Source organism: Balaenoptera physalus, assembly GCF_965194825.1.
Source record: "Balaenoptera physalus genome assembly, chromosome: 21".
Lineage (NCBI taxonomy): Eukaryota > Metazoa > Chordata > Mammalia > Artiodactyla > Balaenopteridae > Balaenoptera > Balaenoptera physalus.
The window spans coordinates 39,537,412-39,564,121 of record NC_138902.1 but is presented as its reverse complement, the minus strand read 5'-3'; the positions used below and the strand labels follow the sequence as shown (position 1 = coordinate 39,564,121).

The 26,710-nt window shown below is 41.9% G+C and overlaps 2 protein-coding genes across 11 annotated transcripts in view; one reads left to right on the top strand and one right to left on the bottom strand.

The window, feature by feature from the left end:
• ASB5 (ankyrin repeat and SOCS box containing 5) overlaps positions 1 to 26,710 on the top strand; it is an 87,925-nt gene that overhangs the window by 10,109 nt on the left and 51,106 nt on the right. The window lies entirely within an intron of this gene.
• On the bottom strand, positions 919 to 26,710 carry LOC309651397 (uncharacterized protein). Of its 10 annotated transcripts, none has more exons than XR_014258092.1 (5): positions 26,514 to 26,710; positions 23,621 to 23,726; positions 20,731 to 20,933; positions 20,380 to 20,509; positions 16,364 to 19,251 (listed from the first exon to the last, which is right to left on the bottom strand). XR_014258092.1 is itself a non-coding variant. In XM_082444144.1 (3 exons), exons 1-3 carry the CDS (start codon positions 26,685 to 26,687, stop codon positions 942 to 944), a joined length of 387 nt encoding a protein of 128 aa, XP_082300270.1. In that variant the 5' UTR covers positions 26,688 to 26,710; the 3' UTR covers positions 919 to 941. The 10 variants fall into 10 exon arrangements, 1 of the variants encoding a protein (XP_082300270.1); XR_014258096.1 differs by lacking the exon at positions 26,514 to 26,710 and adding an exon at positions 25,963 to 26,505; XR_014258093.1 differs by lacking the exon at positions 23,621 to 23,726.

Sequence of the window (26,710 nt, the reverse complement as noted above, 5' to 3'; positions counted from 1 at the left end):
CTTATGTGTGTAACACCTTTGAAAATTTATTTAAAGGTTTAGGGAGAGAGTTGCTGGAATAAAACATGTAGATGATGGATATCTGAGAATATACCTTGATCATTTACATTAATTCGTAATGAAATAATTCCTGGTAAATCTTTTTTCTAAAGTTGGGTTTTCTAGCCACATAGGCTTGATGTATTACATGTACTCCTTGGGCTTGATTTTCTGATTATAAGGGAAGCTTTGCAAAGCTGTACCCACATTTGCCCAGAACTGTTCTGGTTTAACCATGTTGTACTTGAAAATTTGTGATAGTATTTCATTTTCAAAAATGTCTTGGTTCATAATAAGTTCTAAGATTATGCTACAAATACAGCCGATAGTAAAGAATTTGGACTTTATTCTAAATACAATGGGATGCATTCTTTTTGCTCATTTTGTGTTAGTACAGCTATGAGGATTTTACAGTTGTCTCACACTTTATCTTCTACCTACTCCCTTGTTTGTTCTTTTGCGTCAAGCTAGAAAATTTTTCCTGAATTGCTCCCAAGGTCATCTAGCCTCAAAGAACAGATAAAAGCCCATTTCTGCCTTTTCTGGGCCACTTGACATTTCTATGAGATTACTTCTCTCTGCCTGGATTTCTAATCCTGCAATTCAATTACTGTGTAAGCAATCTTGCTATGTTGTTATAAACCATATCTCTATGTTTTAAATATTCTTGCTCATGGCACTTCTTTTCACATATTTTCTAATTTATTTTGACTGATCTTATAGCCATCCAGTCTGCTGAAAATTATTCTGCTGTCTGCTTTCTGACCATGGACAGGTTATTGTACATTTCCTTTGTAAAATGGAGCTATTAACACTACTACCTCATAGGGTTTATATTAGTCTAGGGCTGCCATAACAAAATACTACAGACTAGGTGGCTTCAACAACAGAAATTTATTTTCTCACAGTTTTGGAGGCTTTATGTCCAAGATCAGCGTATGGTCAGTCAGGGTTGGTTTCTGGGGAGGCCTCTCTTCCTGGCTTGTAGACAGCCACCTTCTTGTTGTGTCCTCACATGGCCTTTTCCCTATGTACCTGCAGAGAGAGAGCTCTCATGTCTCTTCCTCTTCTTAGAAGGACACCAGTCCTACTGGATTAAGGCCCTACCTTTATGACCTCACGTAACCTTTATTGCTTCCTTATAAGCCGTATCTCCAAATACAGTTAGTTGCATTAGGGGTTAGAGCTTCAACATATGATTTTGGGAGAAGACTCAATTCAGTTCATAACAGGAGTATCATGAGCAATAAATGAGATATTACATGAAAAGATACTTGGAGTAGAGTTTCATATTCTATATTTTGATAATTTTAGGATATACTGAAATACATAAGATATTTCTACATATTCTAAATTGATATAATAGTGCTCAATAAATGTTATCCGCTACTTTTATGTTTATTATTTGTTTTTGTTCTTGTCTGTCCCTAAGACTTAGCTTTTTTATTTCATCCCTGCCCTCCTCTCTAAGTCAATCTATAGAGCCAGGCTCTCAGCCATTGGGTCGATCATGTACCAAACAGACTTTAATGAGTCGTTCTTCACCAAAATCAGTGATTCTCATATGTAAAATTTGAAACTGCTGTTTACATTACCTACAGGAAAACAAAAACTTGGAATATGAGGTAGTTGCTTCAGTTGACCAGGGTGGAGTGGGGCAGTATTATATGCAAAATTAATTGGGAAGAAAACGGTATCTTTGACACAAGTCATACTAAGTATTATCTGAGAGAATAATTCAATACAAACAGTGATAACACTCATGATTCTTGTCATGATCTGTTGACTCAGAAAAGAAAAAGCGTTTAATTTTTAGTGACTTCAGTACAGCTGATGCAATTATGATATATGCAATCTTGCTATTTTATTATCAACTGTATTCATCTCATTCATCACCTCTGGGTTTTAAATAGTAACTGCACTCATAATGTAGTTAAATGCTGTATTAATTCTCCATCAGATATATTACAGATCCACTCCAAGTGCTAGACCAGATATTCTTATGCCTTACAATGTGAAGTATCAGAGCCAAGGTAGTCAGGAACTGGTTCCCAAATGTTGCCTCATCAATTGGCTGCAAAAGAATTTATCTGAGATATTTGTTTAGATAAAGCTTTCTGGACCCCACTGATTCAAATCTCTGAGGAGGTGTCCTGCAGACTTCTCTCCCAATCAGACTCATTGCAAGGGCCCTGGCTTTCTAAGCACTAAATCTCATGAACACCACCAGCATGTGTGGTCAGGTGGCACCCCACCATATTTCCTCCTGATATTCTTGAAACCTAAGAGTTTCATGGAAAATGATTTGAATGCTGCCCATATTTGTGGTTATAGATAGTAAGAAGGAGGGAACAGAAGGGGTCTATGAAAGTCATAGTATAGCAACGGAGAACAAGGAAGCTGATCAGGGGGATCACTGAAGCTTTATTCCCACTGGGGGAATAAAGCTTCCCTGGTTTTCTCAGGCTAAATTGGCATTTTTATATGAAGTATATATTCGACCCACACAATGCTTTTGTTCAGTCAATGCATTATGAGAATTAATAAGGTAATGTATTTCAAAGTTATTTGAAACGATAACATTATAGATATATATAATATATATATAAAATCTCCAAATCCAATATTTATATATATATATATATATATATATATATATGTTAGTAGTGTTTTTATTCTTAAATATAATAGTATATTAGACTGTTTAAAACAAAATATAATTCTTTGGTTAAGCCAACCATGGTAAGGAGTAGGAGTCTTTTATGCATCATGAAACACTGGCTTAATGTTCCCATTGTGTTTTTTTTTAATATCTGATTGTTGTTATGCCAGGGAGATTTTGTCTCTTTAGAAGACTTGCTTTAATGAAAACGTGTTCATCATCTGTTTTATTGCTGCCTAAAACAACAATGTTTGGTAACAAAGAAGAGAATCTGTTAAAAAAAAAAAAAAGTTGAACAATAGCAGGCAAATTCGCTGTTACTATTAAAAGGATTCCAGTAGAGCCTCCTACCAGAAACTGTAATAAATAGTTTCCAAAAATCTGCTTTGGAAGATACTAGCAAACAACCAATGCCAGTCCGCCTACTTCTGAAAATTCCTATGCAGCGCGATGAACTCTAGAAGCAAAGAAGACAGAAAACCCTAACACCGGCATTCTGAGCTTGCCTACTGAGGGTGGTGCCCCACGCATGTCCTCACTGCCTCCGATCCATCTAGGAGTAAATTATCTGAAGACCCTGTGGAATTATAAAAGAAGCATTTCATTAGACTCTCAGTCCCATGTTTAGATCTGAGACACTATAAATAAATCTCTCAAGCAGCAACCCTCTCCACTGAGCTCAAATAATCAATTATAGTTCCACTGAGAGAAAAGCTTTTTCTGACTTTGCCGAAAAGCAGGCTAACAGCTGATCCATTCCTGAAGATATTTGTGCAGATTCCCAAATAATCACTATTCATCAGGAACATTCTAAGTCAAGCATCCGCAATTCTTTGGTAGTGTTTTTGATGACTCCTAGATGAATCGGAGGCAATGAGGACTGACATCCACGTTTGCAGACACAGGTGTCTGACTTTGGGGGTGAGTGAAGCAGCCTGTAGAATCACAGCAGAGGCAGTGTAGTTTGGGTGGTCATTGTGGCAGCAGTTCCTTCTAGATCATGGTAGAAGGTCTGAGGTCAGATAAAGCAGCTGCTCCCAGGACCCTTGTGTGCTGTTTAATTTCTACTTTCTTTTACTCCAGTCATTACATAAAGGCTGACCTTGTGCAATGCTGTTTTGCAGTGGTTTGATATGATTTCAGATCTACTTGTTAATGACAAAATGAAGTTGTTTTTACGAGTGAAGCGGTTTTCAAGAATGAAGTTAGTGTTTTGATGTAAAAGTGAAATCTCCTGTCAGGACGTCATCATACACGTCTGTGGTTGCCAGTGAGCATGCAGTAGTTCAGCAGCTGAGGGACAGCGCTGTGGGCTTGTGGATGGGCCTCGAGATTGTCGTATTGAGTGAAGTCAGGCAGAGAAAGACAAATAGCATATGATGTCGCTTAGATGTGGACTCTAAGAAATGGTACAAAGGAACTTATTTACAAAACAGAAGTAGAGTCACAGAAGTAGAACACAAATGTATGGTTATGGGGGGGAGGGGTACATTGGGAGTTTGGGATTGACATAGACACGGTACTGTATATAAAATAGATAACTAACAAGAACGTACTGTAGAGCACAGGGAACTGTACTCAATACTCTGTAATGACCTATATGGGGAAAGAATCTAAGAAAGAGTGGATATATATGTATGTATAACTGATTCACTTTGTTGTACAGCAGGAAGTAACACAACATTGTAAATCAACTATATCCCAAAAAAATTTAATTAAAAAAATAAGAATGGGTGAAGAAGCAGCTGTGACAAGGGGACATTAGGTTATAAATACTCAAGAGTGCGTGAGGGCTGCCCGACAGTGTTCAGTCTGGGCAAGGCTGCCGTTCACTCATCTAAACAGCTCTCCAAAGACCTTGGGGCATTAGCTCCTGCCAAGGTGAAGGCAACTCTTCTACCAGGAGTGGCCCCGGGAGGGGAGGTCTCCTTGCCCGCTAACACCGCTACGGTCATTCGGAGCTCCAAGCTCTAGCAACAGGGGACTTTTCACTTCTGTGCTGGCTGCTGGCCATCAGCTCTGGTTGGTCAACCTGTCTCCCCTGAGAACCAACTCATAGACAGGTACAAGTCCCCTTGTCTGGAACAATAGCATAATTTATCTACTCTTGGTTTGGAGTATGTTATTTCTTTATTGGTTTATGAAGAGACATTATCCTGTATGCTATTGGCTTGTGAAATTATTATAATCCCCGCAGTGAACCTGTGTTAAATAAATTCTTGGCAGAGACAATCTCCGTCTCCGAATGAGCATAATTTGCCATGAAACTAAACAAATACCTATTTAAAAATGACATTTAGTGGCATTTGACTTATCATTACAAGCCTATCTTCTGGAATTTCAAGCCATTGTTGACTTCTGAGCCTACGCTGTTACCTCCTAATGAACCACGTTTTCTTACTTTTTTGTCATTCAGTTTACAGCGTTTATCCTCAGCTTAGTTACAAAGTGCCAGGTAGCAACTAATTGCCAGTAATTTATTAGGCAAACACCATGTAATACGTAGTACTAGAATATGGAAATCATAATCATCTGTGGCCATGTTTTAAAATTTATACTGATTACATATTTCTTTGGGGACAATTTTCTAAAATGAAGCCCAAATATTATCTCACAAGATGTTTAGCACTGGAGTCTTTTCTCAGGACTTTCTTTTGTGCAGTTGTATCCAAGCTTCACAAAGCAGTGTCGAATTGTGGTGCCCTGAAACTTCTGCCGCTGCACATCCAAAATTGTGTTGTGCGGTCCCTTTGATGTTATTCTTTGATGCCTGCCTTTCTTGCACTATCCAGTTAACCACCAAGTTCTGTCAAAATGTATCTCACGTTTATCCACTTTTCTCAGTTTTTACTTCACTACCCTAGTTCCAGCCATCACCTCACCTGGACTGCCGTAAAAGCTTCCTCACCCACCTCTGATTCTATTCCTGCCCTCTCGAATTCAGTACACACCAGCTGAAACCATCCTTCTTTGCTTTCAGTAAAGCCTTTCAATCACCTTCCATTTAATTTAGAATAAAGTCCCATGGACCTGTTGCCATGTTGCAGTTTGCTTCTGCAAGAGGAAGTCCCCAAGACAGAGCCCAGCACGCAGGCGGGTTTGTAGAGAGCATCGTGGGCACTTCCCCAGAGGACTGACAGCCAAGGGCAGTCAGCGGGCGGCTCCGCCAGCAGCTGGGAGAAGAAATGCTTCCGTCCTGAAGGGGAATCTGGGTGGCACATGACGTCGGCCGCTATCTGTGGCCCTAAAGCAGCGGTCACGCCCCCTCTGTCAGCACCATCTCATGCCCGGCCTCAGGCACAGCGGCCGTCCGTCAGGTCCTGGGAAACCAAGATCCTGGACTGCCACAGGCCACTGAGGCGCCTCTTCAGTGCCTGGCACCTCCTCACGTGGCCGGCTCTCTCATTTTTCTGGGCCCTGCTTCATCTTCTCTAAAAGGCGTCCCCTGGCTTCCCTGGTTGTAGGTCACCGCCGTTACTCTTTGTCACAGCACTGCCCTTGTTTCCTACATTGCACCCATCGGTCTATTTATCTTTTAAGTCATTAGTATTCAGGTTCTCCACAAGAATATAAGCTCCATGAGAGAAGGGAAAACTGTTTTGCTCACACTTGTTTCCCCGAAATCTAACATGGTGCTGGCACATAGTAGGCACTTGATAAGTTTTACTGAATGAATGGATATAAATCCTCAGCCCACGTTTTCTTCTGTGGAAGCTTCGCGATTGCCTAGCTGAGACGATCAGTCAGACGGGCTCCATCATGCTGCAGTGACATGTTAACCTCGGTGACCCAAAGCCCAGAGGGCCTCCTGCCCCCTCTCTGTGCCCTGCTGGGGACACATGCTGCCCTCACTCAGGTTCCCAGGCCAAGTGAGGCTTGGTCTCCTCGCTTCGTATTTGCTGAGGCAAGAAGGAGGGCAAGGGGCGGACTGTGTGCCTCCTCCCGGAATGACATGTATCCGCTCCCACGTCGCCTGTCAGAGCGAGTCACGTGGTCCTGCCCCGGTCCAGAGGCCGCGTGGATTCCAAATCAGCCCTTGCCTTGCAGATGTTGGCCAGAAGCCTCTGTCTGTGGAATCTCATCTGTCACAACAGTTAACACAGTTTTGACTTCAGTGATGAAACCGTATTTTTATTTCTGGTCAGGTCTTAATATGTATGGCACGTCTGGGCACATCACATGACAGTATTCACGAGAAGCCATTGTGAGACACAAGTGATGCTACCGGGCATTACCCAATGCCGACACCAAAACCCCCATGGAAATAAAGAACTTAAGAAAACCCATTAGCGTTTGAGAATCACTCCGACCGAGGAAAAATAAAACCTGCTTTAGCAATCCATTTACAAAGTTACTCCAAGAATTCCTAATTTTATCTCAAATCTGTAACAAATATTTTTATCGTTTGGATTGTCAGAAAATATAATTTGTGGCATTATTTCTTTAGATGCGTTGAGTTTAAGGAATTTGTGGCAAGTATCTTTTCCAAGTTATCAACCAGCTATGTTTGTGTGTGTGTGTGTGTGTGTGTGTGAACACGTGTGTGTTCACATGTGTACTGAGAGTTGTATGTATTTCAGGGACATTGTAGCAGTGATTAGCACTAATAGTGTATCAAAGCAACTTTAAAGTGATTATTGAACGTATAAGAATTATTACAGTAACTTACTAGAAAAGCACAATATTGTTGCCATTAATTATAATATCAATAGCAATAAGCAAATTAATGATTGAGCTTTCCCAACTAATGAGTTGTTCAGGTACAAGGTTGAGAAAGAAGAAAGAAATGGGTTAAAAGCAGAGCTTGAGATACACGTGTGTGGTTACTGGAAAGCATACCTGGCTGAAGAAAATTTAAATGATAATTGCCTTACAAGGTCACCTCACACAGTTATACAAGGGGTAAAACATAAATCTGATTAGGAAACTTCGCCAGGAGTTTATTGATGAAACAAAGCTACACTCCACTAAGACTGAATGCATTTTGACCTAGCCAGACATAATTGATAAAGTAGATTATCGTGAGATAAAACTGAGGAAGCAAAAAGCCTCAAGACTCCATATATAAAAAAGTTTCTAAAAGGGGATATTGTAGGATATTTATTCCAATTAAACTGCGGTTGAATAAAGCTGCCCCCTGTTGACTATGACCTGATTATGGTGATTCTGTGCTGGTGATTTATGATGATGTATTTTTATATCTACATGCAGAAGTGAAAGAGAAAAATGGATCAGCAATTGATAATTATATTTATGACTCATAACTGACCAATAAGTATCATTTCTACCAGTCACAGTAGTTCCAAGAATTCAAAGGCTACTCTTTATCTTCCCAACTTCCTTCAAATAATATTTATTGGTTTTTTTGTCCTTGGGAAACCTATGGATCAAAATTTCGGTGTAATTTCTCTTTAATGTTCAAGCCCAGGAACCTCTTTTGTTTTAAGAGAAGAATGCAGTCGGACAAAGACTGTCTTGTTTACCACCATATGCCCAGTTACCATGTAGAGGCCCTCAGTGAATATATTTTTATTGAACAATGAATATCACAGAGATTTGATGGAGTTAGGCCAGGATCTTTCTATAATAATAAAAGGGTAATTTTATCAAAGACTTTTCTTTTCTCTGCCTTGTTTGTTTGTTTACTTTTAGTGCTACTCAACCTAGCAACAGAAACTCAAGTGCAAGGAATCACTTTCCTACTTTTTATGGATATTGCGATTGTTAAACTCCAAGAATCAACGCCTATTCCTCTATTACATGTATTGAAAAAAAAAATGCTTCAGGTATTTTGAACGGCCTTTATTTCAAAGGACTTAGGCGTAACCATTTAAATAAATATTATTGATTTATTGAGTGAGTGACATAGAGCTTTATCTTCATTCCCTCGTTCTTTTGCCTGCAGATTTTGCTTAAAAAGTCAAAATAACTTTGAGTGTAATGCCTCTCCTATTCTTCCAATCCTTTGAGAGATTCTAAACGTGCTTAAGGTTTAACAGGGACTCTTTGGAAGGGAATACTTCTTCTGAACTCCTTTTCCTAGGTATAGACACTCAGGTGACCTCTCTCCCCCCTTTCCCTCCCCTGCACTGAGTGACTACTCTGATTGCTAAGTGTAGGGAGAAAAATCTGGGCATGCTCCCCAGCATTCCATGTTCTACCTCTTGGGAGCCAGCTTCTTACCAGGAGGGGGGGCATCTCTGCTGCCCCGTCAGGGGCACACTCTTTCCTGCCTTGCAGAGCGGTCGAATTGCATGCAGGATTGCCAGCAGTTGGGTGGATAAATGTTTCTAATTCCTAGAGTAAATGGATGGTATCTTTCAACCTAGCCTCTCTTGGTAATAAAGGTGATACATTGCCCCCCATCTTCCTAACTATTTGTCTTGTTCCCTGGGGAGGGATAAAAGGTGTTATTTACTGGACGCCCTCAAGCCTTCGTCATTTTTTTTTTTATAATTTGTCCCATTTTTTATTTTTGGCGTGTTGGGTCTTCGTTTCTGTGCGAGGGCTTTCTCCAGTTGCGGCGAGCGGGGGCCACTCTTCATCGCGGTGCGCGGGCCTCTCACTATCGCGGCCTCTCTTGTTGTGGAGCACAGGCTCCAGACGCGCAGGCTCAGTAGTTGTGGCTCACGGGCCTAGTTGCTCCGCGGCATGTGGGATCTTCCCAGGTCAGGGCTCGTACCCGTGTCCCCTGCATTGGCAGGCAGATTCTCAACCGCTGCGCCACCAGGGAAGCCCAAGCCTTCGTCATTTTGTTACATTGGCCGGGATCCCTGAGAAATAAGTTATAAGGAAGAAAACCCCACACGGAGTTGTCAGAGCCTGGGCTTGGGACTTGGACTTCCTGTGGGCCAGGGCATGTTGGCCTGATGTCGGGGCAACTCACCCTGTAGACGCAGTAAGCATGGCGCCTAAAGCCACGATACTTTCAGGGGCCCCTGAAAGTGTTTTCATTTCTTTTAAAATCTGAAGAAAAGAAAGAGATATAACCCAGTTTGGATTTGTCTTTATACCAATGCAGTCATAACACATCATTTTTGATAAATTTGTAATAATTCTTTTTTAATTTCAGAGAAGTGGTCCCTGAAGGCACGGTGCCTAGGGTCCACAGAAGCCACAAAGCAGCCACGCTGGGTGGTCTGCAGGAGCTTCTCTTAGACTGGCCGGCCGCCCACAGTGGTGCAGTCAGCTTCTCACTGCGCCGACCTAAGTTACTCTGGCCATGTGGATGTTGCCCCGTCTGGGTGTGGGCAGCTGTGACCTCTCTACTCTGCCCACGGGTGAGGGGTTTCTCCTAATAAAGGTAGAGCTGCAAGTAGGGGAGGCTCTGAGCAAACAACACCTGCTCAGCGTCTTTCTGAAACAAAGGCACGAGGACATCAGCACAGGTGCAGTCTCGGGGTACAGGTCACTACAGCTTGCCCCCGAGGTACACCCGGCAAACATTTGCAGAGTGTGGGACCTCAGCGATGGTAGTGCGACATGAGCCGGAAGGAGTATTCATTATAGAGAAACAGGTCTTTCTGGAAAGAGACCTTTTAGGTACTAGAAGACAGAATGTATCTGCCGCTTTCAGAAGGTAGGATAGCTGATGGCCGTGCTCCCACAGAACACTAGAAACGTTTTAGAATTAAAATTGAGATGCCCCGATCTACATTTAGGTGCAAGCTGGTCCAAGGAACAATAACCTTGAATTCATGTGGCGTATCCATGGGATTAAATATAAAAATATTCAAAGATTCAATAGATAAACTTCAAAGGGACAGAGTAGCATGAAGACTAGAACCAAGCCGCTGATCAAACCTGTGCCCCCAGACTGAAGAAACATGCTTGGGATTCTAGAATTCACAGTGGAGCAAAGGAAGCACCTGGAGAAATTGATAAAGGCCTCCCCAGGCCTCTCAGGAAACAGGCATTAAAAATCCCCAAAGTAGCTTTCAGTTCAGCAGTTTGTCGAGGGTGATTTTCCAGTTGGAACAAATGTGGAGAACTTGCTGGACACTTTCTCTGAGATACAAGTCTCTTAAACCTAAGCAATTCCACAAGAAAAGACAGTGGCAGCAGCCTCTGTGGCACAAGACTGAAAGTGTCTGCTCACAAGAAACTGTTGGGACCAGCCCCCCGGGGGGCTCACACACAGAGCCCAGATGCCCACGTGTGAGGCTCAAGGGGGAATGGAAAGGACGATGCTTCACTGGGTGGACAGAAAAGTACCCCAAACAAGATCCCGCAACTGGAACCGTCTCCGCTGCAAACTCTGAATCTCTGCAAAAAGATTTCAGTGTCACAAATGTCACTCTGAGAAGGAAGAGTGTATATGGGTGGGCTTTTCCTTCCAGACATAATAATTCCATAGCACACGAATTCAGCTCTTGCTGACAAATTTCTTCTCTTTAAGTTCACAGCATAGATGTTGTACAGTTCGCATCCTTTGATAGGCAATCTGGTGAAGATAAAACCCAGATTTTTCTTTTTTTTCTTTTTTCTTCTCTACTCTCGTACGCTCAGATACTATTGAGTTTCTGCCATGGTTTTGGCAATATTAATACTGGGTTCTAGGAACGTAATTTTTCCTGGGATAACTGCCAGGAACTGGGAATTGGTTTATTTTCTGCATTTGGTATGGGGCTAGGGCTGTTGACAATCCTTTATGACCTAGTATCTCTTTGAACTTTCTGATAAGTGAGGAACATCCGGGACCTGGCATTGAGCTGGTAGGACTTCTGATGCCCTGACAGTCATTCAAGTGAGAATCTAGGCTGCAGAAGTTGCAGGAACTCCACTTCTACCCAGTTCCTGAGAACTCCTTGGACTGAGCAGAATAAGAAATTAGTAGAATCATGTTTGGATCTTATTTTAGCTTGAGATTTTTTTTTTTTTTACTTTGAACTGGTAACCCACAAGAGCAAATGATTTTGATTTTAGATTCCAACTCCTTTACCCATTAACATGCTAAGGGACTTACTCCCTTTTTAAAACTTGTGAAATTCAACAATATTGAAAAATGCACAAAACAAACATATATCTTAATCAGTTATAAAGTGGTAACTCAGGTTCAAGAAATAGGATGTTGCCCCCTGCCATGTGCACCTCCCTTGTCACACCTCCTGCCCCTCAAAGATAACTACTAACCTGGTAAAACACTGCCTAGCTCTTCTTCATTGTACTTTTACCACCTAAGTATGTGTCCCTAAAAACAACGGTTCAAATCTGCCTTTGTGTGAACTTCATCTAAATGAAAGTGTACAGTAGTTTTTGGGGGTATAGGGAATCATTTTCTCAGCACTGTGTCTGCGTGAGCCATGCATGTGCACAGCTGCTGTTTGTTTTCGTAATGAACTGAAACCCTGGGTCTGGTTCACTGCCGGTTTGGTCAAGCTGAAACCAGATGGTGTCCTTGGGCTGCAGGAGCTGTCCAGCCTCAGTGCCCGCAATGCAGACCTGCAAATGGATGTGGTCTCTCCACTTGGTGGGTGGAATTCGATTCCATTCTCACAGTTCCAGCCAACACTCCCCTTGATGAGCCTCATTCGTTAGACTTTTATTGATTCTTGGGCTGTTGCCAATGGCCTAGCCGTTCGGTCTCAACTGGGAAAACCGCAAGCTCACAAACTGAAGACACTCCTCTCGGAGGCCACAGATGATGGTAGCAAACGGTGCTACAGCATGAACCATTTGGCTCACTCGTGTCGGTGCCCGTGCTAAGGGCTCATCCTGATGAGACCAAGCCAAGCCGCTGACTGAGTCTGCACCACCCAGTCTGCAAACATCGCTGCCTGCATCCACCATGGCACTGAACATGGCGACACATCCATCATAACGGACTGGGCCAAAGGGAAAGAGTCTGGTTTTGGTGCAGAGGCCAACACCGCATCAGACGTGACCCCTGTCGTTTGTCTCCAAGTGAAGGGGCTGCATGGCCTGGGGCACGCCCGCCGCCCCCCACTCCTGGCAGAGTGACTGCATTGGAACTTGACCCTCTCCTGGACCTATTGGTGGTGCCTCACCACTGTTAACTTTTTTCTGTTTGTGATATTTTCTGTGTTTCCAGTCCTATCAGCTAACCATGGGGCTCTTGAAAGTAATCTGTGTCAAGTACTCAGCTTTCTGGACCATTTTCAGTCCCTCCATGGTGTGTCTTTATCACAAAAACTACTCAGCATCAGATGGACAGTCAAGGTATTGGATGAACCTTCCATACTCCCTGCCATCCACAGGCATCAGACACTTGATCACTGGAACAGCTTCCTTAAAAATAAACTAAAAAAGAATTTCTGACTTTACCTTCCTCATTTCCTCCTGGGTCCACACACTTTGAGAAGGCAGGTCAGTCTCTGACTGTGGCTATCTCCAGAAAAGGAGCGTCCCCCCTCATCTGCTTCCTGGTCATGATCGGAATGAAAGGAGTGGGGAGTTATACAGATTCATTTTGAAAGTTCAGGATTCTGCCCTGCCCATTCCTAGGCATAATGCATCTGTCTTTCCCCCAGTAGTGACCCAGCCTGGTTAGTACACCCTCCCGGTGACAGCCCCGCCAAAAGGGGCCCATGGGGATTCAAACTGATTGCTAGTCGAGCCACCTGGATACACTCCTTTGGAGTTGCCTGGTCCTAGATCATCAGGACAAGGACGGCTATTCGTGGACACTGCTTGCCATCTCCCACTACAACGGCCCACATAGGCTACGCTCAGATGCAGGGGTCTCTGTGCTTTACAAAAATCCCCTTGTCCTGATCGCATCTGACCCTTCTGGACAAAAGTTCTGAGGGTCCGTAAAGGGTAATCAGGAAAAAGGTGAAGTTACAGCTCTTGGAATGGAGGAAGACCATCTTGTGTCAGTGGAGGGGGCCTATACCCTGGGCACATGAAGAGGGGACACCTTAGACCTGGGAGGTGCAGGAAGGGAGGGACATCAATGATCTTTGCCCTTCAGATTCGCCCCGAGAGCCTTCCTCACAAAGAAAAATGGCCTGTTGCCGTTTTCCCAAACATTTAGGGCTCCTTCAGCTTAATGAATAACAACCTGGCATCTCCAGACAAATGGTTCTAACCACATCACTCCCTTTAACCATGTTGAGAAGTCTCTTAGAAAGAGCAGGGGTGGCCTCGGCTCCCGCGTCTCCCTCTCAGTATCTCCGAGTGTTTTCTGCACTTCTGCGCCCGTAGCCATCACTCAGATTTTCCTGAGGGTGGGTGAATGCTAGCGGCTGTAGTGTGGACCAGACTGGACCAGCTTTACCAACTGCTCTCGGTCTCTTTAAAAATAAGGCTAGATTCAATTATCAAACTAAACTAGGAACCCTAAGATTGACCAGCCATTGGGAGGCTATGCTAGAGATACCACCAACCCAAGTCCCTCTCCCCCCAAATAATGGAGCATCGCCCGGGGTGGCCCAACAATTGCAAATACTTTCTGTACAGGGGCGCCACGGGCGTCCTCGGGATTGTCCATCTGTGTGGAAACCAGGCATTAACTTGCCTCCATCCTGAAACCGAAGTGCCTTGCACCTAAGAAGTGATTTAGAAAACACCACCAGCAGCTCATGTAGCTCTCAGATGACTGCACAGGTCTCTCCAAAATGAGGCTGCCCTTGATTTCCTGGCGTCGCTCCCCAGACAGACAAGTGACTCATGATTTATGCATACTCTGAGGATAATTATCCTTACGGTGGGAGTCTTACCTTTAGAAAAGATGGTTCGAAATTTGTTCCTAACTTTAGCTGAATTGCTCAGTTAAACTACCTCGGTGCTGGAAAGCAGGCACTGATGGTTTATGGGACTAGTTCAGCTGGTAGGGTCCAGGACTCTGCGGGGGAATGGTTGACATCAGTACTGCAAGGTTTTCCTCATCCTGCCGTTTGGAGTCTTGTGTATAGTAGCCTTAATTACATGCTGTATGAGACACGTTGGAGGGGTTTGGTCCCAGCCTCTGTTGATCAGATTAGTCACAGGGGCTGACACTGTGACAGACTCATGGGGAAATTAGCCAGAAACCAGAAATGATGGGAAAATTTGCTGGCACACAATTCTCCATGGGTCTCTGTGTCTGTGCTCTTCTGTAAGGAGAGGCACTTGCTGCCTTTTTCCTAGACTATCTTTTCGAGGATGTTTGTATAACATTCTTTGGGAGATAGAGATCAGTGTCTTTCTCTGGAGCAGAGGGCAGGTTTGTGTATTACACAGTATAATAAAGATAATGGTCTCCCTCCAGGGCAAAGTTGAGGCAAGCTTACTGCCCATTAAGAAAGATGTGGGTTCCTAAAGCTTGGAGTTCCTCAGCTGTGACACAAACCACATGTGCAGGATATACCTGGGACCCTGAGGGACGTGAGAGGCTGGAGGAATTGATGCAAACACTATCCTCTTGCTACTTTCTGTACCTTGAATAATGGAGTCCTTTGACTTGAAATAGCCTTTAACCCAGGAGGCTGGTGTGTTCTGTCAGCAGCCATGAATCTATGGCAGGTAACTTATTACATTTTAAGTAGGGTAAAATCTCAGATCCTTCACGTTCTTGACAGGGGGGAATTTTTTTTTTTTTTTAATTAGCCTGCTTGGGAGTCATTGGGTTTGTGGACTGATACCTTCCATTTGTGTTGGAAAATTCTCAGCCATTATCTTTCCGAATTTTGCTTTGGACCATTCTCTTTTTCCAAGACCTTGATTAAACATATGTTAGATTTTCTACTTGCATCTTCTCTCCCTCTTGTTCTTTCTTCTGTCTCTTTCATCTTCATCTTGGCTAGTTTCTTCTGACTCATCTTCAGATGCACTAACTTTCTTTTAGTTAAAGCTGACCTGCTGGTGTACACGTCCATTGCCGATAGCGAGTTTTACAGTTCGAAGATACCTGTTTTTTTAATTTTTTGCTTTCAAATCTGCAATGTCCTTTTTAAAGACCCCATTCCTGCTGAGATGTTAGTTTGGCATCTATCTCTATAAGCTTAGTAGAATACTTGATACATGTTAGATTTCTGGAAACTTCACTATCCCGAATATTTATGGGTCTCTTTCTGTTGTTCTTTGTGCTGGTTCTGATTCATATCGATACATCTTTTTGTGTGTTTCCTTATTTTTCAATGAGTGCTAGATATGTTTTTAAAAAGATGTATAGAAATAATTTAAGGCCTGTGATATTGTCTTCTTCCAGAGAGCATGCTTTTTGTTGTTTCTTTCTGACAGGTGCCTATGAGTACTAGCAACCTTGAGTCACCTTAATCCAATCTCCAGGACAGAAATTTTCTAGACCATGTAGATTGTAGTCATTGAAAGCAGCTGGCTTACTTCTGGTTCATTCTTACTTCTATATTTTACGGCTGTTGGTTATCAGCTCTAAGTGTGAGCCCTGTACCATGGTCCTCGATTTTGGCAGGCCTTATACTTCAACTTTTATTTGTCCTTTCCTCCAGAGACTGTTAGGAGGATTGGTTAACCTCTCTGCCATCTCTTCCTGTTCCTAGGGCAAATGTGGCCCCAAATCCCTTGCTCCCCTCTCTGGATTTTCCTCTTGTCCTAAATTCTTGGTCCAATTACTTCTCACTTTTTTCATAGTTTGTTGATATTACTAGGAACATGGTCTTAATATTTCATCCAGAAATGTTTGTTGTCTCCACTGTGAGGTCTGTTCTGAATTAACTAGCCTGCCATTACCAGAAGCCAGCATTTATTTATTTTGTCAGTTTTTATTTTATTCTATGTAATTCACTTAGAGTAAAATGCACAGATCTGAAATATACACTTGAGAAGATTTTTTAAAATATATATTGCATGTTACCAGCACCCAAATAAAGATAGATAATACTCCCATCTTCCTAGAAAGATACCTCATTCCCCTTTCCAATCAATCCTCAACTCCAACCCCAGAAATCATTCTTTTAATCCGTATCACCATATATTTATATTGTTGATCTTGAACTTCATATAAAAGAAATCATATAATATGTATTCTTTTGCTCAACAGAAGTTTTTGAGACTCTTCTATGTTTTGCACACATCAGTAGCTTAATCGGTTTATTGTTCAACTGTATTATGTTTTATAAATATACCACAATTTGGTTATCCATTTCCTATTGATGGACATTTGGACTATTTCCGGTTTTGATTCATATGAATATATCCATTAGGAACATTTTTTTAGGATTCATTCATCTTTTCTCATGGAAAATGAAAGGGCATTCATATTTATATTTAGGGCATCTCTGTTACTGGAGATTCTTACACCAAGTTACACACCAAGCTACATCTTCCAACCTCATCTTCATCAGTTTGTTTCAGTTGCCATAATTTTTGTTATTTTAAAATTTATTTATTCAACAGATTCTTATAAAGCACTTAGTATGTGTTAGACATTGTTCCAAATACTTTTAAATAGTACCTTATTTAATAGTCCTGACAACCAGTTGATGTAGTTATTATTACTATTCACATTCTATGAATGAAAAAACAGAGGCACAGAAAGCTTAACTGACTTACTGGCGGTCCTAGAAATGGCAAGTCAGAGGGTCAGGAGTCAACGGCCCCAGAGGCGTTGCTGCCTCTCCGGAAGTGTTCATATATGAGCAGGGAATACCTACAACACACCCTCAGATAACCCGAGAATAACTAGGCCCGTTAAATATGCTGCAGATGTTCTTTATAATAAACCATGGTACAAAAGAAAGTGGGTCAATATTAAATGTGCTTGTTTGAATAGCCAGATTGTGAAACGGAAGGGACTTATCCCAAATGAGAGAGAGAGGAAAGATACACTTTAAAAACCTATTTGACCCCAATTAGCTCCTCACTAATGTTCCCTCACTTACTCAGACACTGATCTTTCGCTTTCTCCACATATGAGTTGCCAAATCCCCATGACAAATATGTGAAGGGGTGAAGGGCACCACTGTCTTGCCAGGACCCTCAGTTGTCTCGTAGAGTCTGCCTTCCCCACCCATCCTCAAGAGTAATCTTATCTTGGTTTCGTGGACCTCAGCATCATACATATTCATCTTTGTTTGTTTCTGCAAAATATTTAAAAAGCCCACTCCTGCCTTTGGTGATATTACAGACTAAGGCCAGTTTGGGGAGCTCCCCAAGAAAGCTGGACCAGGCCAAACTTGGAGGCAGTTGCCTTGAAAAAATCAAGCCACAATGTAACTGTAAGGAAAAACTGAAGGTTGAGAGTGCTTCCTGTATCAAGTGAGAAAGACGGGCGAGAATATAAAACACTGAACCAACGTTGAGGTTGGTGGTCAAACGAAGGCTTCTCTTGACTTTTTGCCCCTTTTACATTCTAGGCCATCAGATAAAAGAACACAAAAAGTTGCATAATCTCAAGAAAATCTACTGTAAAAAACTGGATATTTTATTTGTTCCGCGACCAGGCTGAGTCAGCTGATGTTGATTTAACACTGGGAGAGCAAGGACCTTGTCTGCCTGTTGTGCGTCGTCTCGCAGCTCACAGGACCTGCCCCAGCAGGATGTGGTGAACCGGGAGCCCTATCTTGACCTGCTCAGCAGAGGCGTAGGTTGTGGTTACTTAGTAGTCAGAAACTGCAATTTATTACTGGAGGGGTGAGCTTGGTTATGATTTTAGAAACAGTGATAAAATCAGAGGCTCTCAAATTCAGGGGTTGCCTTTAAAAGGAAATTGAACAAAATGCAGGCCAAATTCTCATACACTCTTACAAGTCTGTGATAGCACTATCATCCTGTTTCATAGGTAAGAAAACAGGTCCAGAGGTTTAGGGAACTTGCCCAGGTTCATGGAGTTCACAGCTAGACCTGGGTCTCTGAAAGACCTCACCCTAGCACTTTCTGCTGCCTTACCCAGTTTATCCTAGGACATGTGTAATGCCAGCTGACAGATGCTCCTCAGAGTAAATGCCCAGGCTTTCAGATGGCCATACAGCTTCCACTGTCTGCATTCCCCTACTTGCACAACTTTATTTAATTCATGGGCTGGTTTAGGGTTGCTGTAATACATAACAAAATATATTGCGCTGTTACCATTGCCTTATTACCGTTGCAATGATCACATCTTCAGATAAGGTTTTGCAGTTCCAGAACCTTGGTTTCTTTCTTTCTTTCTATTTATTTATTTATTTATTTATTTTTGGCTGCGTTAGGTCTTTGTTGCTGCGCACGGGCCCCCTCCAGTTGCAGCGAGCAGGGGCTACTCTTTGTTGCAGAGCGCAGGCTTCTCACTGCGGTGGCCTCTCCTGCTGCGGAGCATGGGCTCTAGGCACGCGGGCCTCAGTAGTTGTGGCGCGTGGGCTTCAGTAGTTGTGGCACACGGGCTCTAGAGCGCAGGGTCAGTAGTTGTGCTGCACGGGCGTAGTTGCTCCGCAGCTTGTGGGATCTTCCCGGACCAGGGCTCGAACCCGAGCCCTGCAATGTCCCCTGCATTGGTAGGCAGATTCTTAACCACTGTACCACCAGGGAAGCCCCAGAACCTTAGTTTCTTAGACGAGGAACCATGGATTCTAATGTGAGATCGGGTTTATTTCTAAGACCTGGAGTGTCTGCTCTCTTCCCTGTATCCAAGACTGTTGAGCATCTTTGTCCTGGGCCTGGGGAAATGAATAAAATATTCCAGAATATTTGTGATGAACAAATTTCTTAGGAAGTTATAGCTATCCTTCATATCTTGAAGCAAAATAGATCATTTAAGAAGATGTATATATATACACACATACAAAGGAATATTACTCAGCCATAAAAAAGAAGGAAATAATGCCATTTACAGCTACATGTATGGACCTAGAGATTATCATACTAAGCAAAGTAAGTCAGAAAGAGAAAGACAAACACCATATGATATCACTTATACGTGGAATCTAAAATATGACACAAATGAACTTATTTGTGCAACAAAAACAGACTGACAGATATAGAGAACAGACTTGTGTTTGCCAAGGGGGAGGGGGCGTGGGGGAGGGATGGATGGGGAGTTTGGGGTTAGCAGATGCAAACTAGTATCTATAGAATGGATAAGGAACAAGGTCCTATTGTACAGCACAGGGAACTATATTCAATATCCTGTAATGAACCATAATGGAAAAGAGTATATATATCTCTGAATCGCTTTGCTGTACACCAGAAAGTAACACAACACTGTAAATCAACTATACTTCAATAAAAAAATTAAATATATCACTTATTTTATATGGAACATTGGTTATGAATCCCAGTTCCAGAAATGGGCCTATTTTCTAACACCAGAGGGAGTTCGATAGATTTCTTTCATGTGAGTACATATCTGTAGTTGGCAGAGAGTAAAGTACTGTTGAAATTTGGACATTTAATTAGACAAACACACAGCAAAATTGTAGTGTTTATTATGCAATGGATTCTAATTTAAATAATCGAAATAACAAAATAATAGGAATCATTATAATAAAACTAATAGTTGCTGAGCTTCTATCATGCACCATGAATGCTATGCATTACTGCATTTAAACCTGACAACATGTGAGGTAGATTCTTTCATAATGACGCTTATAATTGGAGATTTAAAAAATAGATTTAAAAGGAGAGCACACAGGCAGTACACGTGCTGTCAAAGACACTGAAATCTTAGCATCCTAGACAGGGGCACTTGTAGATCCCAGTTTTCTTAGCCAGTTGGCAACATCCCAGGGCAGTTGACATGTTTTACCTCTTTGAAGAAATGATAACTATTAATTGTAAAAGTATACCTATAAAAAGGCAGATGAGATCGCCACGCTGTACTTGAAAGATCATTGTAACATCATTTCACTGCTCAGACGGCCTCACGCTTTGGATCTTCAAAACGATGCCATAGTGGAAGTTTTCCCTTTAAATCGTCTTGAAAATAAGTGGTTTGTTAAAATGAGAAGGTTACAACAAATTCTTAATCACCCACGATTTGGGTGGGGCCTTTCAGCTTCAGCCCAACGATATACTTGAGTATTCAGTTAAATACTATTTATAACCCAAATATGGCACAAACGTACACTGTAACTCAGGCCAAGATAGAGGGGGAAGACAGTGAGTACCCTAGACAATACGAATGTTTCAGCTCTAACCTGTGAATGATAACATGAGAAGAGCTGCAGTGACAGAAGCTGAGGCATGAGTCCCAGCACTTCCACTTGAAGAGGTAGAATCTCAGCAGATTGCTTGGTCATTAAGTCTCTGCTTCCTCACCTTGTACAGAAGGGATGAATGATGCCTACGGTGTATTTTCTTTATAAGGACTCAGGAAAATATAAATATATCAGGACTTTTCCTGTAAATGTGAGAGAAATCCCAATCCACATGGGTTTAATTAACAACTAAAAGGAATGTATTATTTCATTTTACGGTCAGATCTGTATTACCATCAGATCCGGCTGCTTCAGGTGCAGCTAGATCCAGGTATTCAGATGAAGGTGCCATGACACTACCTCCCCAGATCCTGACTATGCTTTCCTTCGCATTGGCTTCCTTCCTAGGCAGGCTGTTCCCTTACTGACGAGGAGAGCTCCTAGCATCTTTAGGGTTAGATCTTGCTGTCTTAACTTTCCCTGCTGAATAAGAGCATCTTTCCCAAAACTCTAGCAGCAGTTCCAGAAATATCTTCATTGGCATAATTTGGTCAACTGTCCTTTTCTGGAGCCAGGAGGTCAGGAACATGGACTGAGGTTGGGTGAGATATGATCCTCTAAACAAAAGATGGGTTTGCAAAAAACAAACAAACAAACAAACAAAAAACTCCATTATAACAGATGAAATACCTAGAACAATGAGTGCATGGCATGTAGTAGGTGTTAATAAGTATATATTAATTTAAAATTAGAATCTATTTTTTAAACCCTCAAATATGTAGAGCTACCAGCTCTCAGCCAAGTTTTTCTGGACCCCATATATGACTAGAATCTTTTTAACCTAAAGGAACCTCTACTCAGGGCTGACCACATAGGTCCATTTAACGTGACTCAATTTTTAGGATAGAGGCTGTTCTGAGTTTTGGAGAAAGCCTGCGATTTTTCCCCAAAGAGCTTGGATGAAATCTAAGTAAATCACAACTTTGCAGATAGTATTTTATTCTTCTTATGGATTCTTCTAATGCTAGCAGGAATTACTCTTTTGTTCCATTATACTGGAAGTATGGCTAGAGCCAGAAGCAAGAATTTACCCCCCAAAAGTACAATCAAACAGAATAGAACACCTCTCATCCCAACTTTCCCCAACTAACAACATAAATAATTAATATGATGATTATAATCTTTATGAGCGTTTATCCTTCATCAATAATTAGAGATATCTAATAGGAACCCGAGGCATCAGTATCTATAGTTCTGCTATGAGTACGTTGCTTTTTTAGGACAGAGGCATTACATCACAGTGCCTAAGTCCATGCCAGGAGTTTTACAATGTGCTTTGTGAAGTATCTATTTCCATGATTACAGCTTTTGGGTACGTGTAGATAAACTAATTAAACAGAATCTACAGAACCTACAGAATGGAGATAAGGCTAAATTCAGTTATTAATTCCCTTTAAGGAGTTCAACTTCAAGTGTAAACATTTCTGTTTTTCTTCAAATTCCTATGTATACAAACATGTAAAGCTCTAGTGTATTCTAACCATCTAAGACCTTTATTTGCCTTTATTTTTTTTCTCATGAGATTTCATAAAATTAAAAAACAAGGGCTATGTTTTTAATGGTGTCTTAAGCACAGCAGTGAGCTATTATCCCACCAATAGCAACTTGCATAATTTTTTCTCTTTCATTTTATCAGCCCAGCCACCATTGAACTTCAGATTTATGAGCAAATGACTTTTCTCAGTTTGTATTCACTGTGCACAAATCCTCCTCAAAATCCCTGTTCCGCAGCTGGGAAGATGACTGCCGTTGTACTGAACGTTAGCAACTTTGCTATTTGAAATGTATCCCTGTAATTTCATTTTTTTGGAAATTAGCAATAAAAAGTCAATTAGAGCCTTTAGATTTCTACCAGAGAATATGGGATCACATTTTTTTTTAAAGGAAATGGTTATTTCAATGGGCTCACTCTTATTTCCTCTACATAAAAATCTTTACGCTAAGATTTATCAACTGGAAAGCACTCGAAACAGGCAATTTTTATTATGTCCCCTTGACATTTTTAGTATAACAGCTTGGGTCAAAACTGCAGTTAAGTCAAAACAATTTAGCGCCATAATCTCTGGAAATGAAATTCTCTCTTCTGTGAGAATTTGAAGACTCATCGGGCCACATTTGAAAGTCATTATGATATTCAGCATCTGAGTGACATGAAATTAAGTCTCTGAAGCGCATGCGCACGCACGCACACACACACACACACACACACACACACACACACACACACACACAATGCCAATTCACATAGTACCTGGGATGCTAAAGGAAGCTGAGCAAGAACCTTGAAAGGGGAAAGATTAGGGGACGCAGGGGGCGCCTTACAGAGGAACTGTCCTCTGACAACTGTACCGTGGGGAGAAGCAGAGACAATGCCCAGAAAGGTGACAAAAGGAGGAACCCCGGGGCCCTTTCTCTTTGGGCGTTGCTCTGAGGATCACCCCTGGTCACCGAAGTCCTAATTCCCACTCCGTTATCCTATTGAGATACTGAGTTGAAGGTCACCAGCGATCGCCTCCTGTCCTTTCCTTGATCCTCCTTCTTTTTGTTTTTACTCGGTTATTTGACCCTCTTTTGAACATTCAGCGTTGTTTTCAATGAACTAACTCTCGACTGCCCTATTCTTTGGCCCTTCTATCGGCTTCCTCTCTGCTGTTTTAATGGGAGCTGCTCACCGACTCTTAACCTTGAATAATCGAGAAGTATCAGCCCAGTCACCAAACGTTCCCCTTTCCCTTGGTTCCCAGGTGTCAAGCACACACAAGATTCCAGCTCATGTAATCATCAGAGCACGGATAGCTTGCCCCACTCATTTAGGTGCTCATTTAGGTACCTGATTAAATGCAGTCTTAGACCGACCTCTCCACTGTGTGGAAGTCTCTGTGACTCTGTCTCACTCTGTATGTACAAATCGTACTTGCTCGTTCAGACGGTAAGTGCTTAAAAATAGAAAATATGGGCAGTAACTTGAGCACGTATTTTAGAGTCATAACTGTGTTCACATACTCTTATAGGTCACTAATTCCCTGAATTCCACTTTCTTCATCTTTAAACTGTAAATGACAGTAATACTCACGCCTCCAGGATAGACTAAGATAGTAAGTGAGAAGATTTATGTAAAACATGTGGCTTATAGTGAACTCTCAATAAATGATTTCTGGGCTTCCTTGGTGGCACAGTGGTTGAAAATCCACCTGCCAATGCAGGGGACACCGGTTGAGCCCTGGTCCGGGAAGATCCCACATGCCACGGAGCAACGAAGCCCGTGCACCACAACTACTGGGCCTGAGCTCTAGAGCCCATGAGCCACAACTACTGAGCCCATGCGCCACAACTACTGAAGCCGGCACGCCTAGAGCCCATGCTCTGCAACAAGAGAAGCCACCGTAATGAGAAGCCTGCGCACGGCAACGAAGAGTAGCCCCTGCTCGCCGCAACTAGAGAAAGCCCGCGTGCAGCAACAAAGACCCAATGCGGCCAAAAATAAATAAATAAATTTATATAAAAAAATGATTCCTTCCTGTGTTTTTATCTCCTCTCACATCGCCCATTCTAGTAACAAAACTGTTGAGCTCAACTTTGGTTTGATTGATTGATTGATCAAAACTAACGAGATCAGTTGGGATATACTGGCTAATCACCACATCACTCTACCACATCCTCTCAACATGGTAAATGATAAAAGTATTTATCTCAATAAATCCCTTAAATTACTAATCAATATTTTATTTTTTAAGAAAACACAAATGCCAGGAAAATAGGCGCACAATATTTTTCATGTATCTTTTAAATATTAATAAAGTAACTTATGATGTTGCTTGGAAGGGTCTATAATGTGAAAAATACAGCATCTGGTTTATATTTGATGAGTTCACTTACTATGAGTTATTTTATTTAGCCTTAATTTTTATTTAGTGATACTAGAACTAGAGATGGTAAAAGTTGCCAAGGGAGAGTTTATGCTAACGAAAGAAATAGAGGTGGGAAATCAAGGAACTCATTAAAATAAAGCGTGACATCTTGACATAAAATCCTAACTATTGGAGAGCAGTATTTTCCTACTAGTAAAACTATAAGGAGTTAAACTTACTGCTCCAATGATAGCAGCCTTATTGAAATAAAAGTGTTCCTCAACCCAAAAGAATCCAGTCCCCTGGTGAGCTGATGTGGAGGTAATTATTTATAATAGCACTTACCGGTAGAGAGGAAGGAGTGAAACCTTAGAAGACACTGAGGCATGACTTAGGTGGGTTTTATTTCTGATTCTAAAGCACTGAACTGGATGTGGGTGCAGTGACTCAGAGTATTGTGATGGTCCAGCTGTCCACGGGGCATGCCTCTCTGGTGCGTACTCACGCCTCGCCACGCCAGGGGAAAGACTAACTGGAGGGTCATCTCCTCCCGTCACTTAACTAACGCAGTCTCACATTTAGTTACTTCGTCTTCTATACTCTGCAGTGCATTTTCATTGATTCCCAAAGCACATGTGAAATGGCACACTGGGGCCAGTGAATAACCGCTTAGTCTAGTTCTCTGCCTGTGAGAACAAGACCAAGGGGCATTTCCAGAAAGAGGGCAGTGACTGCTTTCTAATATTTTATTTTATCTAATTTATTTTTCTGGGAACCACGCAGTCACTGGGGAAAGAAGAAGCCTGCTTTATCTGACACATTTATTTCACAGCAGTACCTCCTTTGTCTTAGGGATGTTTCATATAAATCAGTGCAAGATACACAGCATGAAAAGCATGCAACACTGACCACTATGACCAATCACTGATATGCTCCTTTATTCCCAGAAAAGCCACTTCTGTTTTCTTATGTTTTTGTTATTATTTGTGATTCTGGAACTTCTCGGAAGAATCGGGAAGCAATACAACAATTAACAGGCCCCGAGCCTGGTCATACAAATGTATAAACAAGCTCCCTGTATAATATGTCATTTTGTATCTTGGCGTATTCTTGTTGGCTTAAATGCCGAAATACTGTCACTCTACATTATTGTTCTTAAATAACTTACTCGATTTCTCTTCTAAAAATATAGCTTGTCTAAGGATGCCCTTATAAACAGTTGCATTTCATTTCTAAACTACATCAGATCGGGTTTAACAAAGATTATGGAGCTAAAAAATATATTGTTTTGCTTGGTTTGGGAGAGTCAAGATGAAATACTTACGTTTACTTGAAATTCTCTGGGTATTATACGTCCTCCAGGAAGCCCTGCTGGGCTCTTCGCTGCCAGGATTAGGCCCTTCCTCTTTGTGCTACCCTGTCCTCACTTGCATTTATTTTCTGGCTGTCTCCTCCTCTAGACTCTGAGATCCTTGTGGCAGGGATTGGTCTGCCAGCATGCAGCAAAATACCTGACATATAGTAGGTGCTTAAAGAAGTGTTCACTGGATGAATAAACACTCTAAAGTTATGAGCCTGTGACTTCCCAGTCTATCCACTTACACATTTTTTTTTCCCCTGACAACGGTGAAAGCCACAATTTGGCGAATTTGATGAGTGATGATTAAATCATCAAGTCATGGACTATTTGATACTTTAGCTCATGGCCTACAAATACGACCATTTTCAAGGTTTGAATTGATGGGCTTAATTTTTCCTTGATATTATGAATACCAGTTACATGAACACCAGGAACCCCTTACGCAAAGTCTTCAGAGCGCTCGTGACAGTTAGATCTCCCCCAAAGGGAAACAATCTGTGTATAAATTTCAGTACCTGGAGTTTGAAGTTCGGAGCAGGGAGGCGGGATGTCATTTTGCAGCCAGCACGGAAAGTCAGGAGTGTCGGGAACCGACAAGTGTTGCCATGGCCCCCGCGGAATACTGTCAGACCAATAGGCGTGTGCGAAGCACTTTTACGGACAGTATAAATATTTTGAGCTGGAGGCATCGTTACCAGCTGATATTTTCCTT

Excerpts from the sequence above, each read along its gene's own strand:
- LOC309651397 (XM_082444144.1), bottom strand. The coding sequence starts at position 26,687 with ATGCCTCCAGCTCAAAATATTTATACTGTCCGTAAAAGTGCTTCGCAC. Across the intron at positions 9,668-26,513 it reads CTCCGAACTTCAAACTCCAG|ATTTTAAAAGAAATGAAAAC; the intron begins GTACTGAAATTT and ends TCTTTTCTTCAG. Across the intron at positions 1,075-9,587 it reads ATGCTTACTGCGTCTACAGG|GTACATAGGGAAAAGGCCAT; the intron begins GTGAGTTGCCCC and ends CTCTCTCTGCAG.